Genomic DNA, 18532 nt, shown 5'->3' with positions numbered 1-18532 from the left:
CCGATCCCCGATCCCACTTACTCTGAGCAAACTCTGTTGTTGTTGTTTAGTCGTTTAGTCATGTCCGACTCTTCGTGACCCCATGGACCAGAGCACGCCAGGCACTTCTGTCCTCCACTGCCTCCCGCAGTTTGATCAAACTCATGCTGGTAGCTTCAAGAACACCATCCAACCATCTCATCCTCTGTCGTCCCCTTCTCCTTGTGCCCTCCATCTTTCCCAACATCAGGGTCTTTTCCAGGGAGTCTTCTCTTCTCATGAGGTGGCCAAAGTATTGGAGCCTCAGCTTCACGATCTGTCCTTCCAGTGAGCACTCAGGGCTGATTTCCTTAAGAATGGATAGGTTTGATCTTCTTGCACCATAATTCAAAAGCATCAATTCTTCGGCGATCAGCCTTCTTTATGGTCCAGCTCTCACTTCCATACATCACTACTGGGAAAACCATAGCTTTAACTATACGGACCTTTGTTGGCAAGGTGATGTCTCTGCTTTTTAAGATGCTGTCTAGGTTTGTCATTGCTTTTCTCCCAAGAAGCAGGCGTCTTTTAATTTTGTGGCTGCTGTCACCATCTGCAGTGATCATGGAGCCCAAGAAAGTAAAATCTCTCACTGCCTCCATTTCTTCCCCTTCTATTTGCCAGGAGGTGATGGGACCAGTGGCCATGATCTTCGTTTTTTTGATGTTGAGCTTCAGACCATATTTTGCGCTCTCCTCTTTCACCCTCATTAAAAGGTTCTTTAATTCCTCATCACTTTCTGCCATCAAGGTTGTGTCATCTGCATATCTGAGGTTGTTGATATTTCTTCTGGCAATCTTAATTCCGGCTTCGGATTCATCCAGCCCAGCCTTTCGCATGATGAATTCTGCATATAAGTTAAATAAGCAGGGAGACATTATACAGCCTTGTCGTACTCCTTTCCCAATTTTGAACCAATCCATATTCAGTTCTAACTGTAGCTTCTTGTCCCACATAGAGATTTCTCAGGAGACAGATGAGGTGATCAGGCACTCCCATTTCTTTAAGAACTTGCCATAGTTTGCTGTGGTCGACACAGTCAAAGGCTTTTGCATAGTCAATGAAGCAGAAGTAGATGTCTTTCTGGAACTCTTATCTTTCTCCATAATCCATCGCATGTTTGCAATTTGGTCTCTGGTTCCTCTGCCCCTTCGAAATCCAGCTTGCACTTCTGGGAGTTCTCGGTCTACATACTGCTTAAGCCTGCCTTGTAGAATTTTAAGCATAACCTTGCTAGCGTGTGAAATGAGTGCAATTGTGCGGTAGTTGGAGCATTCTTTGGCACTGCCCTTCTTTGGGAAACTCGCTATCCGTCAAATTCCGCGCCGCTATCCCTTTAAGGTGAAATTGCTCCTGACTTCCCTCCAGCCAATCAGGGAGTGAGGAAGAAAGCGGAGCTCACGCCCGCCCCGTTTCCATTCATCCCCGCCCCACGAAGACGAAGCTCCACTCGTTCCTATTGGTTGCCAGAGCCGGATTTTTTAAAAATTCTAAAATAATCCTGCACGCCCCGCCCACTCTGGATAACGTCCGCGGGCATTTTCGGCTCTCAGATTGGCTGCTGTGGGGGCCAATCGGAGGCCGCCATTCCACCCACGTCGTATGTTTAAAAACGCATTTTTGTGCAGTGGAAGAAGCGAAGCAGCAGCAAAAAAAGCAAAAGCAGGTACGTAACAGGTGATCTGGTCTGGGTCCCCCGGGAGGTAAGCCTTTCCCCGCTGGATTCCTGCGGGGGCAGGGATCCCCGTCCAACTTTCACCCTGGGAGTTGGATATGAGTCCGCCCCCCCTCCCCCGCCGCTGCCTCTCGATGCCCAAGGCACGCCTTGCCCTTGCGGCTCTTCGGGCAAACCCCCTTGAACTCTTCAGCGTCCTTCTTGACTACGCATTGTTTCAGGGTGCCCAGCTGTTGCCAGGTGTTTCCTCTCGGGACTCCCCTGCCCTGTAAGCCAAGCAGTCGCTCAGCCGCTGTTCCTCGTCCTTGCGCCCGTGGGGCAAAACTAGCCTTGCTGGGCACTGCGCTCCTGGACCGGGGGGGGGGGGGGCGGCGGCGGCAGGAAGTCCCCTCTGGGGTGTTGCCCTCCAAGATAGCATTTCAACCTCCATTCTTCCGCATCCCCAGGTTTCTTTGGAGAGATTGGCTTCTGGTTGGGAAGATGCCACGTCCGCGCAACTTCGTGCCGTCCCAAGTGGACGGAGCAACTGCGGGTGCGGATAATGCCGAAGCGGAGCAGGTGAGTTTAGGGGGAGGGAGGCCTCGTCATCCACTCTCCCCACACCCCATGCTGAGGTGCTCTCCCTGTGATGAACATCCTACCACCCCAACCTCTTGCTTGAGGGCAGGTTGCTGTATCAAGCGATGTCTGTCTGGGACTGCTCCTGGGCAGCACCCTTCTGGGCCATTTCTGCAGTGTTGTTTTGTGTGTGTGTGTGTGTTTTAATTACATCTCTATCTCACATTTTTCTCCAAGGAGTGCTAGGTGGTGTCCATGGTTCTCTCCTTCCTCATTTAACCCCCACAACGACCCTGTAGGGTAGGATAGCCTGAGAGGCAGGATCTGGGCCCTGGTCCCAATCTGACACTAACCATTCTCATATTGCTGGCTATCCATGTGTTGAGAGGGGAAACCTCAGAGGTCTAAAAAGATATCAAGCAAGTTCATGGAGTGGTTGTGAGTTACGAAGGGATAGGTAGAACCTCCATGTTCAAAGGCAGTGTACCACTGGTGGGCAGCAGGAGAAGGCTCTTGGCTCAAAGCCTGGCTTGTGGACTTTATAGGGGCATCTGCTTAGGAACACAGGAATGTGCCCTTCTACTGATACCCTTAGCTCTGTTCCAGAGAACTGCGCAGCCCTGCCTGCCTGGTCTGTGTCTGCAAGGACAAGGCTTTGAGTTTAGGGGAAGGGGTGGTTTGAGGCAGTTCAGGTGAGGGCCCTTGTTGAACACAGGCCTGTTTTGGCTAACCTCTCTTTATCTTAGGAGCTGAGCTCTCTGGCAAAGCGACCCCAACCCCTCGGGGCTTGCCGAAAGCGTCCTGCATTTGGGGATATGACCAATGTAAGTATGTGCTCTTCTTCCTGGGGGTAGGGTTGGGGTTAACCACTGCCTGTGTTGTGACGGTGCCATTAGCAACCTGCCTGCCTCTCCACCCCTCTTAACTTGTCTGGGAAGAATGGATCCTTTCCCACTGTTGTCCAGGGCTAAAAATGAATTAGCTGTGGGGCAGCCTTTCTAAAACCAGGAGGTTGCAGCCTCCATCAAAGTGGATGTGTGCAGGTAACGGCCTCTCTGCCTCTCCCCTGCAGGCCCACACGTCATTACAGAAGCAAGGGAAGAAGGAGGTGGCCAAGAAAGCCTCAGAGATAACAACTCTGCCGCAAGTCACAGAGAGCGATGGACACGTCGTGAAAAAGTGAGAGGTTGAGCACATGTTGGGTTGGGGTGCTCCCATCTCCCCTCCCACCACTTCTGGGATCTACCCCTGTGTCATGAAAGCACAAAAAAACCCTACTAAGTGGTCTGGAGCTGGTGGCACCTAGCCAGGCGTCGAACCAAACTGTGGCACCAGCCTCTTGCATGTCAGTGGGTTTTTGCCTGTCTCTAACAAGGAGAATGGATCGCATTGATGGCTGCATGTACCACCTGCTTAGGAGAGGCTTCTCTCTGCCTCTGTTTACTGAAGAATATATAGCAGCTTTCCTCCCTGTTCCATCACAGATGCCTACAAATATTGGGGTTTCATTTCCCATCCCCCACAATCTCTCTATTTTCTTAGTTGGAATCATTATCGTATCCAGGTAAGGGAGGGATAAGTGGTTAGAGCACTCGCTGCCCATGCAGAAGGCTCTTTGAATACTGGGAGTCATGCCTGTCCCTCGTGGCTAACTGAGGTGCTTGGGGTGAGGCATTCCACCCCAGCCAAGCAGTCCTAATGTCCCATTACAACTCTGAACTATCCCTCTGTCCCCTTTCAGGTCTCTAAGCAAAGCTGCCTCTGAGGAAGCACCACCAAACTCTGACCAATTTGCTAAGAAGAGTGCGATTCAGGACGAAGAAGAGGAGATGGACCATTCCCTGACATCGGTGGATCAAATGGCGTCGGCACTGAACCCCGCTTGCTCTGAGACAATGGAGGTGTGTCTTGATCAATGGCAACTAGCCACAATGGCTGTGCTCTGCGTCCATGGCTGGAGGCAGCAAGACTTCCAAATACCAGCTTCTGGAAATTGCAGGAGGGGAGAGTGTTGCTCTTGTGCTTTGGTTCTGCCTGAGGGCAACTGGTTGGTCCTACCTTTAGGGCAACTGATTGACCACTGAGAACAGGAACTTAAAACTCAGGACAGAAGTGCTCTTGGTCAGTCAGAAAGCAGAACAGTGAATAGGGGTTCAGCTTGTCCTGGATTGGGGTCACACTCCCCCTGAAGATGCAGGCTTGCACTTTGGGTGTGCTCCAAGACTCAGCCCTGAGCATGGCTGCTCAGGTCTCTGGGGTGGACAGGAGTGCATTTGCACTAGTGCACCAGCTGCGCCCATTCCTGGAGAAGTCTGACTTGGCCACAGTGACACATGCCTTAGCTATATCCCTTCTGGTCTACTGTAACTCTCCCTATAGGGCTGCCTTTGAAAAGGGTTCAGGAACTCCAACTGGCTGTTTTAATTCAATTAATGTTCTCAGATGCAGGAACAAAGTCTTTTGCATGGTAAATCCATTAAGTCCTGTAGCTTCCAGAATCACAGCTTCAATTTTAACAAAAATCATTTTCAACATTTTCTTCAAATCCTTATGTATCACATCCCAGGCTTTCTTAATAATTTTACATTGCCATCACATATGGTAGCCTCTCATACACTTTACCAGCCTTTTCTGCTTCATCTCCATCACCGTCAAAACTTCCCAAATCAATTCACACAAGGTATCATTTTTATTATAGACCAACCTTACTTTCCCTTGCATTTTCTTCAAACCTCGCACCCCAGCCTTTCCAACCTTAATAGTTTGTGCATTCACCTCTCTAAGTTGTCCCACAGCCTCTGACAGTAATTTAGTATTCTCCCAAACTTGAAAAGCTGCCTAAATTCTTAAATTCTAAAAGCAAGTAAACTACGCTGTTTAGTTTCAGCATTGAAATTTTTGCTTCTGGAATTTGTGGTTCAAGATGGGGGCGGGGTGAGTTCTTTCCCCTTATCCCAGCTTCCTTTCCGAGATTAAATTCCAAAACAAAAAGTTCTTTCCCACCAAGGACAGTATTCTTTTATTTGTCAGTACTTTGTCAAGGCCATTTAACTAGATTCAGTAAAATAGCCCAGTACATTCAGCCTCCTCCCCCCTGCCTTCACTTTAGTCACAAAAATGAATTTTAGCAGATTTAACAATTATATATCTCCTTAATATCCATTCATATCAAAATAGTTTTGAATTACCAATATACATAAAACTGATTCATTCTAAAAATTAATTCAGGCCAGTATTTGCAATGAATATTACAGTCCTTTTTTATTTTCTTAAACAAATCCACAATTATTCTGTTAGGTTAGATGTCTTCAACACTCTGAGGGCTCAAAGACTTCTTTACCAAAGATAGCGTAGGTTTAGAGGATAAGTCCAATCTTTGAGATTGATGTAAGCAAAAGCAACATGCATTCTTTTAGTTCTAATAATTCATTAGTTATCTTCCAAAATGAGTTTCATTCACACTTCACTTGCATATATTTCGTGCCTATAGCACCAGTAATGGGAGCGGACTTCTTTTTTTCACTCCCAGTTTTTTGCCAGATTGTCCAAATTAATCAATTTTTCTTCACCTTCCAAGTGGTTCAGTGTCTGGAATGTTGGCAGCTTGTGGCTGGATTCAGTGGTTTTGCATTCCATAGAGCTGCGCTAGTACTTAGCCCGTCGGCTCCTTTGGCTCCCCCCCCCCAAACTCTCCGTTCCTTTTGGGACGGAGGCAGAGAACGGACAATCTGCGGGGCCTCCGTGAGGCTGCAGGACCCCGGGCACCCCAATGCTCCTCTTGGGGTTTTGGAGGGAGGTGTGTCACCCTCGTGCTCTTCCCCTCGCTCTACGAAGCCAAATCTGACGGGGCCATCAGATTCTCAGTCCAGTTGCCATTTTGCGGAAACCAGGAAGTCCACTTCTCTGCAGCTTTCATGGCTTGCAGACATTGATGGATCTACATCAGAACACAGGAAGTTGCCTTATAATGAGTCAAACCAACCATTGGTCCATTCAGCTCAGTATTTTCTACACTGACTGGCAGCAGCTTTCGTAGGTTTCAGGCAGGGGACATTCACAGCCCTATTCTGAGATGCCATTAGGGATTGAACCTGGGACCTTATGCATGCCAGGCAGATGCTCTTCCCCTGAGCTGCTATCCTTTCCTGTCTGCTGGATGGCTTTAGGCATCTGCTCAGAAGCTTGTCACATAACAAAGGTCATGTGATGGGCCTTGCGGCTCTGTGCACCCCACACCTCTGTTCAGTTCTGCCTGCATCCAGAGCCCGTGGACCTCCCCTGCATTTAAGCCCATGTCTACAGACCCAGCTGCAAGTTACTGCAATTAGAAGCCCACCAGTCCCACACTGCTATGAGCACTTAGGGGGGAAGACTGGTGAAGGGCTGTAGCTCAGGAGTAGAGCTTCTGTGTGCATCCAAAGGGTAGAGCTGAACTAAGTTCTCTGAAGCTGGTTTTATTTCCTCTAAGTAGAAAATAAAGCAGTTTGAGGCCTGGAATGTGTTTCTCTCCCCCCTCTCTGTATCTATATTTATACACTCATACTTTGACGTGCAGGTCATGCCAGTCGACAACAATGGACAGCCAGGCGACCCTTACGCCAACTGTGAATATGCCTTGGACATCTTTATGTACATGCGGGAACGTGAGGTAGTGTGGGGATGAGCGCTGGGGTGGTGGGTGTGCTTTCCTTACTCCACAGCTCAGCCCCCTGGAGCAAAGGAAGCTGACCAGGGTGTGCGTGAGTTGAAACTGCCAATATTGGGGGGTTATACTGTCAAAGGCAGTGTGCCTCTGTGTAATTCCAGTTTCTGCAAATCCAAAGAGAAGCCATAGTCGGTGCAAATTCTGGCACCACCCATGTGCCAGTTGCTTTGACCTTTTGCTTGGTCCTAGAACAAGGGCTGTTCTTCGGTAGTCCTCTTCCCTGTGGAAGTTTTGGGTGGCTGCTGGGGGTGGGCAGGGGCACCTTGCTGGCACAGCTCCTTCTCACCTATTCCCTCCTTTGCAGGAGAGGTACTTGCTCCCAGACTACATGAAGGATCAGCCTGACATCACCACAGAAATGCGGGCCATCTTGGTGGACTGGATGGTGGAAGTGCAGGTGGGTGTCAGAATGGTAGAGTTGGAAGGGTTCTCCAAGAGCCCTCTAGTCATAGTTTAGGGAAGTTTTTAATATTTAATGCCGTATTGTTTTTAACACTCGATTGGGAGCCGCCCAGAGTGGCTGGGGAAACTGAGCCAGAAGGGCGGGGGTGTAAATAAAAAATTATTATTAGTCCAACCCCCTGCAATGCTGCCTATGTAGGTGGCATCCATCCGCCCATCCAAGCGACACAGTTCATGTCCCCCTGCGTGTGACAGCCTAGTTGGGCAAGGAAGAAAGGAAGTAGCAAACGGTCTGTTTGGGACTCAGTGATTCATTTTCCATGGAGGGAGTTGTCTGCAGCTGCAGTGTAGGATGGGAGCTAGTCCATCCTTTGGCACTCTTCCTGCAACATTGTCCGTTGACCCTGAAATTCTTGGTCATTGGATTGGAGCACTGCAATGTGGAACAGAAGGTGGGAGCAAGTTCAAATCCTGTTCCTGGTGGGAAATACTATACAGGGGGTGGCAGCTCAGGGGCAGAGCTGCTGCTGCAGCTGCTGCTGCCACATACAGGGGGCCCAAACTGAAAGAAACCCTTTTCTGCCCAAGAGCTATGCTGGGTATAGACCAGCTGCCTGCTTTTGTTTTTTGCCTCTTAACATCCTGGCAGGACCAGCTTGCCTTTAAAAATAACACAGCCCTCAAGTTTCTATCCTTTAGGACTTCAGTTAGAGTTAGGAAGTCTTTGAGCAATGTGTAACCTGGCTTGTTTTGCCTCCCTCTTCAGGAGAACTTCGAGCTCAATCATGAGACACTTTACTTGGCGGTCAAGCTGTTGGACCACTTTTTGGCAAAAGAGACCACCATGCGAGACAGACTGCAGCTCATTGGCTCCACAGCCATCCTCATTGCCTCCAAGTTTGAGGTTAGCCCAAGTAGCAAGCCACCATGATGCATGCCTTAGTCACCTCCCTTCTGAACTACTGTAGCATACCCACTGTAGGGCTGCCTTTGAAAAGTGCTTGGAAACATCAGCTAGCCCATGTTGGGGATGCGGGATGGGGCCTTCTTGGTGGTGGCTCCTCTCAGACAACTTAGAAACTCTCTCCCTGGAGGGTTTTTTGTAGAGTTTTAATAGTTTTGTATTCCCCACCCAATCCTTCCCCTCTCTCCCTGCAGGAGCGCTGCCCACCCTGCGTGGATGACTTTCTGTACATCTGTGATGATGCATACGATAGAAAGGTGCTCCTCTGCACTGAAAAGAGTATCCTGATAGCGCTCAAGTATGACATCAACATCCCCATCGCTTACCGCTTCCTCCGGCAATATGCCAAGGTCAGTAGCAACCCTCGGGTTTGGCCCCTGTGTTTGTGAAACATTACCTGGGCCTTTTCTTGTCGGCTAGGCCATCATCAGAAGATCCTAGGTTCAATCCCCAGTGGCATCATACCCCTACTAGGGTATGTCCCCTGCCTGAAGCCCAGGAGAGCTGCTGCCATTCAGTGCAAGTAGTACTGAGCTAGATTGACCGATGGTCTGGCTCGTAAGGCAGCTTCCTATATGAGGCTCATAACAGCGACTGACACAAAAGGTGTATTTGCTGTTAGGATCCCATTTGGATTTGAATGATCTGAGTCCTCCTTTGAGATAGATAGATGATAGATAGATAGATAGATAGATAGATAGATAGATAGATAGTTTTCTCAATGTATTTTTATTTAAAGAATTCTTGGTTACAAAAGTATGAGCAGTGTCTTTCATTTGTTGAGACATTAGTGTTACATTAGGAAGAAAAGAGAAAGAGGTGGAGGGGGGAAAGGAGAGTTGGGGTGGGGTCGGGTGGCGATGTTTCTATTTTACTTAATGTATGTGTGTGGGTTTGTGTCAGCTTCGCTTGTGCAGGTTCTCTGCTATTCGCTTGTGTTCCTTTGGTTGTGAGAGAAGTTGGGGTTGGCCTAGGGAGTGGTTGTTCATTTGTGATTGGCTGTGGTGATCTTCGTTTTCATATGTGAGTGGGTGGGTGTTTTGGATCCGGTTAGCCATATTGATTTGTATGCTGTTGGTGGATTTTTGTCGTTGTCTTGTTGGGCTGTGTATGTGATAAAGCGGAGTCATACCGGGGTGAAGGTGTCGTCTTCTATTTGTCCCCGTGTCAGTTTCAGTTTATTGGTTAATTTTTCTAGTAGGGATGTTTCCCATACTATTTGGTACCATTGGTCCATGCTTACTCCTGACAGGTCTCTCCAGTGTCTGGTTATGGTGTTTTTGGCTGCTGAAAGTAGGTGGGTTATGAGTTCTTTGTGGTGTAAATGGGCATTATTGTCTTGGAAGATGTTTAGTAGGGCCAATTCTGGGGTGATTTCTAATACTTGCTTAGCTATCTTACATATGTCTCGTATGGCTGTTGTCCAGAATAGTTGAATTTGGGGGCATTCCCACCACATGTAGAGGTATGTGCCTGTGGAGGTGCACCCTCTCCAGCACTTAGGTGAGGTTCTTGGGCATATTAGCACTAGTTTTCTTGGTGTTAGGTACCATCTGTAGGTGAGTTTCAGAGTGAGTTCTTTCCTTTTTGTTGATATGGATTTAAAGGGGGGGTTTAGACCATATTCTACTCCACTGGGTGGGGTTAATCTCATAGCCTATGTCGTCCTCCCATTGTTTTTTAATTGTGTCTGAGGATTCATGGGATTTTGGAGTGGTATTTTGTATATTGCAGATACCATCCCTTTGCCGTGTCCCTTTGTTGTTAGGGGAGTAGGTTTCCGAAGGTTGTCAGGGGCCTAGTTGCTGCTGATTTTACTACTGGATTGTTTAAGAGGACATGTAATTGGTGGTGTGTTAACCAGGGCATTTGGGTGTCTTCAAGTTTGTCCTGTATTTCTTGTGTTGACAAAGGCTTGTTATTTTTATAGAAGTCTATTAAGCGATATAAGCCTTTGGTTTGCCAGGTTTTTATATGGAGGTTTTGTCCTGCGTGGTCGAATAACGGGTAGTGTGCCGCGGAATTTGTTGGGATGGGGTTGGGGATAGTTTGCCTATTTCTGCTTTCCATGCTTTGGGCATGGTCTTTGTGTACCTGTTAAGTGTTGTGGGAATTTTCCTTAGTTTGTTTGGGAGGAGTGGGTATGCTGTGGTGCAGGTATTTTCAATTGTGTCCCTCTCTAGGTGTATCCATTGTTTTGTCTCATCTTCTGGTATATATGGGTTTATATGGCGTACTTGGTTGGCAGTGTAATATGCTTCTATGTTGGGGATTCTCCATCCTTCTGAGGAGGGGAGGTGCAGGTATTTGGGGCTTATTCTTGGTTTTTTATGTGAGAATATAAATGAGTGTAGTTTTTGTCTGCCATTTGCAGAGTTGGGTTGGGGGGATCCAGATTGGGAGGGTTTGGAATAGGTAGGTTAGTTTTGGGAGGGTGATCATTTTGATCATGGCTATTTTGTCTGAGAGAGTGAAGTTCATGTTGTTCCATCTCTTTAGCTCTTTGTTAATTGTCGCCACAGGGGCTTGTGGTGGTGGAGGTATATTTATTGAGGTTTCTGGTTATTTGTACCCCAAGGTACAAACTTGGAGTAGTTTTATCTTGGTGGCGTTGGTGAGTTCTTTTTGGGTGTGAGGAGGGGTATTGAAGCACATAGCTTCTGACTTCTGACAAAATTTACCTGTAGGCCCGATACTGTTGCAAATGTGTTGAGTTCCTAATTAGGGATGTTGCTGTGCTTATGGCGTCTGGTGTTATGACCATTAGGTCATCTGCGAAGAGCCCTAATTTATAGATTCTGCCTTTTATTTCCACTCCCTTGATGTCTGTGGCTGCTCAGATTCGGATTACTAAAGGTTCCAGGGCCAGGATAAATAAGAAGGGAGACCATGGGCATCCTTGTTTTGTGCCTCTTTGGATCGCTATACAGTGGTACCTCTGGTTACATACGCTTCAGGTTACAGACTCCGCTAACCCAGAAATAGTACCTCGGGTTAAGAACTTTGCTTCAGGGTGAGAACACAAATTGTGCTCTGGCGGCGCGGTGACAGCGGGAGGCCCCATTAACTAAAGTGGTGCTTCGGGTTAAGAACAGTTTCAGGTTAAGAATGGACCTCCGGAACGAATTAAGTTCTAAACCCGAGATACCACTGTAGTATTAGAGTCCATATTGTTAGTCCTGGATTTTGCTGAGGCTTGGGAGTATATCTGTTTGAGGATTTGTAGGAACTTGGGGCCAAACTTCACGTTAGTTAAGTTAGGTAAGTCTAAGCAATCAAAAGCTTTGAGGATGTCAAGGGACATAACTGTCAGTGGGAGTTTAGTTGCTTTGCTGTGTTCAATCAGGTTCAGTAATTTCCTGATGGGGTCTGTTATATTGCAACCAGGGACAAAGCCAGTCTGTTCTGGGGCTATTAACTTGTGTAGGAAGATTTTTAGGCAGTTGGCCAAGATTGATGTGAATATCTTGTAGTCTTAGTTTATTAATGAGATTGGGCGATATAATTCTACTTTGAGGCTGTCTTTCAGAGGTTTTGGGATGGAGACTATTTTGGATTATGTCCAGGTTTAAAAACTAAAAGGGACAAAAAAAAATCTGTACCCCTGTCTTATCAAAAAATAGAAATGAGGGTGGAAAATAGAAAATGAGATAAAAATAAAAACGAAATGCAGAAAATAGGGAGAAATAAATTAGAGGGGCAGATTGGGTTGGAGTGGCAATCCCAGGGAGCGGCCTGCGATGGATCAGGTCTCTCTTCTGGGCACCACCATTTTTATTTTTAAAGGAAGGGTTTGAGGTAGAAATAAAAATAAAGATAAAGTTGTTTTTTTAAATAAATGTAAAAATAAAAATTGAGGGGTGGAAAAAGTGGGGAAGAAAAAGGGGGTTGTCTTTAAAAGGAGAGAGAGAGAATACTAAGGGGGGGAATTAAAAATATTTGAATATAGATTAAAAATAGTGATGATAGTATTTTTAAAGAAAGGGTATTTTTTTCCTTTCTCAGTGGGAGGGTAGCGACCATGCAGCGCTCTCTTTGTGTGGTTTCCCTCTGGCTCCCTGCCTGTTCTCAGCGCGCCAGCCGCCTGGGAGGTAGGCTTCAGTCGGGCCTGGTTCAGCTGCGTGTTCCTTCATGGCCTCCCTTGCCTTCCCGGCTCTCTCCTCCCTCTCCTGTTCTTCTTCCGTGGCGGCGGTAGTGGTAGCAAGGTCGGGGCTCCTCTCTCCCGTTCTCCTTTTTTCCTCCCTTTGTCGCTTTGGTTCCGAGGTCCCTCCGGCCTTGGAGCTCCGCTGGGTTGTTGGGGAGGAGGGAGGCTGTGGCTCCCTCAGTAGGCATGCCAGGTGCCCCCGGCTTCCACACTTATGTCGGTGGAGGCAGAAGTGGTGGGGCCTGGGCTCCTTTCTCTCCTTCCCCTCCTGTTTCCGCGCTGGCTCCAAGGTCCATGTGACCTCGGAGCTCCAGGTGGCCAGGTGCTCTTGGTCCTGGCTCAGTCAAGGTTGCTGGGGGAGTGGGCTGCAGTTTGCTCTGGGCACCCCCGGTTCCTCTCCGGTATCGGCACTGGCAGCGCTGGCAGCGGCAGTTCCAGCAGCCCAGGAGCCAGCCAGGTAGCGTTGTAGGTTCTGGCTGGCTTCAGGAGCTGCCTGCTGCCATGGCGTCTGCCATCCTGCCTTCTGAGTCCTCCTTTGGTGAATCGCCCCTCCTTCCATGGGTGGGATGTTTTAGTCCCTCCTTTTAAAAAATATTAGTGGGTTTTAGGTTTTGTTGGCTTCACGCTGGTTTTAAGGTAAGTCACTTTGAGTTACTTTTCTTTAAAAAGTAAAAATAAGTGACAAGTTTTAAATAATGATAATAATAATAATAATAATGGCCTTAGTTTGTCTTGGGTGTTTTCTTTCTGTCTTTGATTAGGGTGCTAGAATCTGTGAGGGAAAGGAATTGGGCTTCTTTGGCTGCTAGAGCTGGCAGGTCTTGTTCCTCCGGCGCACAGGCTGGAGAGATCCACCTCAGGCAGCCTCCTAGTTGGGGGCACATGAAGGGTTGGCTAAGCCCCACAGGTTGCTGTGAATCAAGGCTATACAGGCCATAGCTCAGTGGTGGAGTGTCTGCTTTGCATGCAGAGGTTCCCAGGTTCAATCCCCGCTAGCATCTGGTAGGGTAACTGTAAGCAGTACACTGTAAGCAGTACTGTGTTAGATTGAGGGTCAGCATAAGGCAGTTTCCTGTTTCATGGCTCATAACAGTGACAGCTACCAAAGGCACATTTGATAGTCCCTTCTGACCGCTGCAGACTCTTTGCTGCAGACTGCTGCATAGCTGTCAACTTACAGATTTGAAAATAAGGGACCAGCAGCCTCAAAAATAAGGGACCAGCAGCCTCAAAAATAAGGGATCAGCAGCCAAAATAAGGTATTTTCCGGGCACAGGTATGTTCAGCTTCTGAGCCCCTCCGAGCCAGAGGCAGAAAGCCCAGCCAGCAGCCAAACGAAGCCTCATCTGTAAGGGACAGCAACAGGACATGGCGCTGGGATAAGGGACTATCCCGCCGAATAAGGGACGCTTGACAGCTATGGACTGCTGTGACCTCTTCTCACAATGCCTTCCTCCTTTCTCACTCTCCATCTCTGCAGTGCGCACAGGTCAACATGGAGACTCTGACACTGGCTCGCTACATCTGCGAGCTCACCCTACAGGATTACGACTTCGTACAGGAAAGCGCCTCTCAGCTGGCTTCCGCCTGCCTCTTTTTGGCACTCAGGATGAAAGAGCTCGGGGGCTGGGTGAGTGGGTGGCCTTGGAGCAGTGGCAGGGAGGGCAGGGCCTTGCAGCTGGTGGCTCCTGAACCTGGCAAAGAGGCTGAGGCCCTTGAAGCAGAGCTCCCTTTGGGTGGGGCAGCCAGAACCAAGTCAGAAAGCTGCTAGAGGAGCCTCCGGTTGTGTGAATCCTCAGGCATATCAGGGTAGGGCAAAGAGGCCCCTTACTTACTTACTCACTCACTCTCTCCCAACAGGGTCCCACACTAGAACGTTACAGTGGCTACAAAGATAAAGAGCTTTACCCTCTGGTGAAGAAACTCAACTTCATGCTGACCTACAAGCACGATGAACGACTCAATACTGTGTACAGCAAGTACTCCCACCGGTAGGGCTTTTTCTTTCTGCCCCCTGAGCTGCAAAAAAAATCTGTGCTTAAGCAGAATCCTTACTTGGCTACTCTCAGTGCTGGCAACCAGGGCCATTATCCCACTTTTGCCTTGTCTCCAAGGAAGCAGAACTGTTGGAGGAAGGAGGATGGGCTTGGAAAAGGCAGGTTGTAGAAATACTGTTATTGTACACGTCACCTTTTCTGATAGGGCCTCAAGGCAGCTTACAGATTAAAAAGAAGAAGCTACAAGCATGGAGGTGTGTGTTTGGGGGGAATTGTTAGAAAACAACTAAACAATAATAGGATTAAAACTATATAGATGTATAAAATATCTACACCCTTTCCTTAAAAGCAGTGAGTTCCCCAAAGCCTGTTGGAACAAAGAAGTCTTCACCTGCCAGTAGAAGGAGAGCAAGGAGGGAACCAGTCTGGTTTCTCTAGGGAGGGAGTGTCACAAAACTGTGGTGACTTTGTTCTTTTAAAATCTGGAGAGACAAGTGATATTCCGTGTTCTATAGGACTTTCAGTAAGACACGTTGGAGACCAGATCTGGGTTTACACACCTTTCATGTAACATTTATTTCATATAATCAAGCATACATGAATATCTTGGTACCAAGAGGTTCAAACACACACACACACACATTCATCCATACTCACATGGCCCTTCATGTAGGTTGTAGGTTTTTGGTTGTAGCAATTGTCCCAGCAACACTGAGGGCATGCAAAGGGGTCTTTTTTATAGTCTTCTTTCCCATTGCCATCCATGGGTTGTCTGCAGAAGGGCTGTCTCCACCGTTCTCCTGTCCTCCTCCTGGACTATCATCAAAAAAACCCTTCTCAGTCATACTTCAGAGCAGGCAGACAGTATGTTCCGGACCTTTATCTCATGTCCGTGGCCCACTGCCAATTCCTCCCTGTTTTTGTTTGAGGCTTTTTGCTTTCAGTAAACAACACCACCGTCATACATTCTTCTTTGATAAAACTAGTTTCTCGCTTCACTTGCCGGCATATCATGCTCTGCAAATTCTCCATTTTCTTTTGGGCCTAACATTCATACTACACACTCATGACAGGAGACAACTCCCTGAGGTGTCTGAGAGCAGCCACCACCAAGAAGGCCCTCTCCCACACCAAGCGTGCCTGGGAGGGTGGTAGGGTGGAGAGAAGGGCCTCCCCCGAATATCTCAAAGCCCAGGCAGGTTCATATGAGGGAATACAGTCTTTCAAATAGCCTGTGAGCTAAGCTGTGAAATACTGGAGCTGGCTCAGTAACATACTAAAAAATGTGGCTGTAAAAAAAAAGACTTGGAAGGTGAAGTTCCTTCTCAATTCTAAAGCTGAAACTTCAAGTTTTGAGTGTTGAAACTGCTGCTGTGAGGTGGGGCCTCCTAACAGTTCTCTCTCTCTGTCTCTGTCTCTCTCTCTCTCTCTCTCTCTCTCCCTTACAGGGTCTTTTTTGAGGTGGCCAAGATACCCGCCATCGACATGCGGAAGCTGGAGGAAGTCTTGCAGAGCTAGCTCTTCCTTGGCAGGACCCAAGGAGGTGCCTTGGACGTTCTTGTGCTGAGGTGCTGCAATGCTGTTTCACTGTAGATGACCTGTAAATAGACATGTACTATTAGCCCTGGAGAACCCCTCCTCTTTTTGTAACATAAATAGCAATTTAAAAAAATATATTTAAAAAATGTATGGTGGGTAGTGGGGGGAAATAAAACATATCACTTTTGCTAAAGATTGGGTTTTGTAGGAAAAGACAGAAGTTAATAAAGTGTATTCAAGTGCACCTTGTTAGCAGCCTTCTGTGGGCTTGTGGCACCCCTTTTCCCAGCAGAGACCAATGGGTGGTCCCATATTTGGGGTGAGGGTACACGCATGCAGAGTGTCAGTTGAATGGGACCAGGTCCTGGAAAGTAGATTTTGGGGAGCTCTCATCCTCCCTTCTCTTCTGGCCAGGCTGCTTTGACCTGTTGAGAGTTGGGAGTCTAAAGGGCTACAGGTTTCCCGATGAGCCTCTCAGCTCAAGACACTTCCTGCTATTTTGTCTGTCTGCCTTCTGGGCTACTGTGCAGCTCCATCAACAAGAGCCTGTGGCCTGTCCTGCTTCTCCCTGCAAGTGATGGGCCTGGCTTCACCTGCCCACCCAGGGCAGCATGTCCCTGATCACCTGCATAGCCTGGTGGGATTGCAGAGAGACTATTGACTGGGGATCTTGCTACCTTCTAGCTGCTGTGAAACTGCAGCTCCCTTCAGCCTCAATAGCCATGCTCTCACACATCTCCGGTCAAACACTGCAATGTTTAGAGGCCTGGGACAATTTAGCAACAGAGCCAATTATTTGGAAGCAGGCTGGTCTCTCCTTGACTACAGGTATCCAAGTACAGGCTAGGCCAGGGGTAGGCAACCTAAGACCCAGAGGCTGGATGCGGCCCAATCACCTTAATCTGGCCTGCGGACGGTCCGGGAATCAGCTTGTTTTTACATGAGTAGAATGTGTGCTTTTATTTAAAATGCATCTGGGTTATTTGTGGGGCATAGGAATTCGTTCATTTTTTCCCCTTCAAAATATAGTCCAGCCCACCATATGGTCTGAGGGACAGTGGACCGGCCCACAGCTGAAAGAGGTTGCTGACCCCTGGGCTAGGCAGTCAATTGCCGGGGCTGTTCCAGAGCCTTCCTTTCCCATTGTCAGCAGCCGGGGGGGAGATTTGCCATCTCTCACAGAGCCCTTTCTTTAGTTTTCCTTACACGTCACCAGAGGCCAGAGGTTTTCAACCTTTTTGAGTCCATGGCTCCCTTGGACAACTATATTCTTTCTGCAGCACTGCTGTGAGGCTTAGGAACCATTATGTCACCCCTTGCCTGCAGAGCCGGCAGCCCCTCACCCTCCCTTGTGGAGTGTTCCCTCGGCCTCCTCTCCTTGGGAGTCCTCTGGGCAGCCGTAGCTGCTGCCCATGGTCTCTGAGCTGCCCCAAAGAGAGGTGCCTCCTCACAGGGACCTGGGAAGCACCACTGGCCAGCCCCAGAGGCACCATTCTCCTGGGGAGCATGTAGCCAGGGCTGCTGCAACCAAACAGCTGTGCAAGCCTTTGGGAGGCAGAGACGTGAGAGGTCATCAGAGGAAGGAGGGAAGGAAATAGGGACAGAGACCAGTGTTGCCTGCAGCACCCTGACCATCATTCAAGGTACCCCATGGTGCCACGGCACACTGGCTGAAAACCACTGGCATAGGTCATCACCCTTGCCAGGAAGCTGATCTGGTATGATTAAATTTTAGCACTTGATGGACCCAGGGATTAAAGAAGGTCTGGCTCACACAAACTAGGCTTGTAGCACTTTATTCCCTTCTGCTTTTGAGAATGCCTCCTTCCTGCTGAAAAGTGGAATAAGACTCATCACCAATGTCTTATGTTACTTTCCAGGGGCAAAAAAAGCCAGCAAGCCTGCCTGGATCACCATCTCTGTTGTAGTCTAGGGAAATATGCTTCTGCAGGTTACCCAGCTCCTCTTAAGAACTGATGCCTGGTGCCATCTAGTGGACATTTGAGAGCTTTTGCAATCCTTAGCTGACAGTGCTCGTGATGTGCTGAAGGCCTTTCTCTTTACCCAGGGAGTCCAGCAGTTGTTGTGGAGAGCAAGGAAGCATTTGCAACCCTGCCCCCCAGGGCCTGGGTGCTGGTGCTGACCTTTAAAGCCCTAAATGGCCTCTGCCCAGTATACCTGCAGGAACCTTTCCATCTCCATTGTTCAGCCCTGACACTGAGGTCCTCCTCTGAGGGTCTCCTGCTGGTTCACTCACCATGAGAAGCAAAATTACAGGAAACCAGGCGTAGGGCCTTCTCAGTAGTGGCCTTCTTCCTGTGTAACGCCCTCCCTTCAGATGTCAAGGAGATAAAGAATTACATCTGAAGGCAGTCCTGTATTGGGAGGTTTTTAATGCTTGATGCTTTTATTATGTTTTTTATTATGTGTTTAGATATGCTTTAAGCTGCCCAGAATGGTTGAAGAAACCTAGCCAGATGGGCGGGGTATAAATAATAAAATTCTTCTGCTTATTGTTGTTGTTGTTGTT

The 18532-nt window shown here is 48.2% G+C and overlaps 1 protein-coding gene across 2 annotated transcripts; it reads left to right on the top strand.

Moving 5' to 3' along the window:
- Nucleotides 1–1576: 1576 nt before the first annotated feature.
- CCNB3 (cyclin B3) lies at nucleotides 1577–16251 on the top strand. Of its 2 annotated transcripts, none has more exons than XM_083596476.1 (12): nucleotides 1577–1684; nucleotides 2140–2251; nucleotides 2998–3075; nucleotides 3324–3430; nucleotides 3993–4152; nucleotides 6807–6899; nucleotides 7261–7353; nucleotides 8125–8262; nucleotides 8517–8672; nucleotides 13947–14096; nucleotides 14327–14457; nucleotides 15912–16251. In XM_083596476.1, the coding sequence occupies exons 2-12, from the start codon at nucleotides 2174–2176 to the stop codon at nucleotides 15979–15981; spliced, it is 1254 nt and encodes a 417-aa protein (XP_083452602.1). In that variant the 5' UTR covers nucleotides 1577–1684; nucleotides 2140–2173; the 3' UTR covers nucleotides 15982–16251. The 2 variants fall into 2 exon arrangements, with proteins under 2 accessions (XP_083452602.1, XP_083452603.1); XM_083596477.1 differs by lacking the exon at nucleotides 1577–1684 and adding an exon at nucleotides 1813–1961.
- The last annotated feature ends 2281 nt before the right edge of the window (nucleotides 16252–18532 follow it).

Source organism: Podarcis filfolensis (genome assembly GCF_964270895.1).
Source record: "Podarcis filfolensis genome assembly, chromosome: Z".
Taxonomy (NCBI): Eukaryota; Metazoa; Chordata; class Lepidosauria; order Squamata; family Lacertidae; genus Podarcis; species Podarcis filfolensis.
This window is presented reverse-complemented; position numbering and strand designations above follow the sequence as displayed.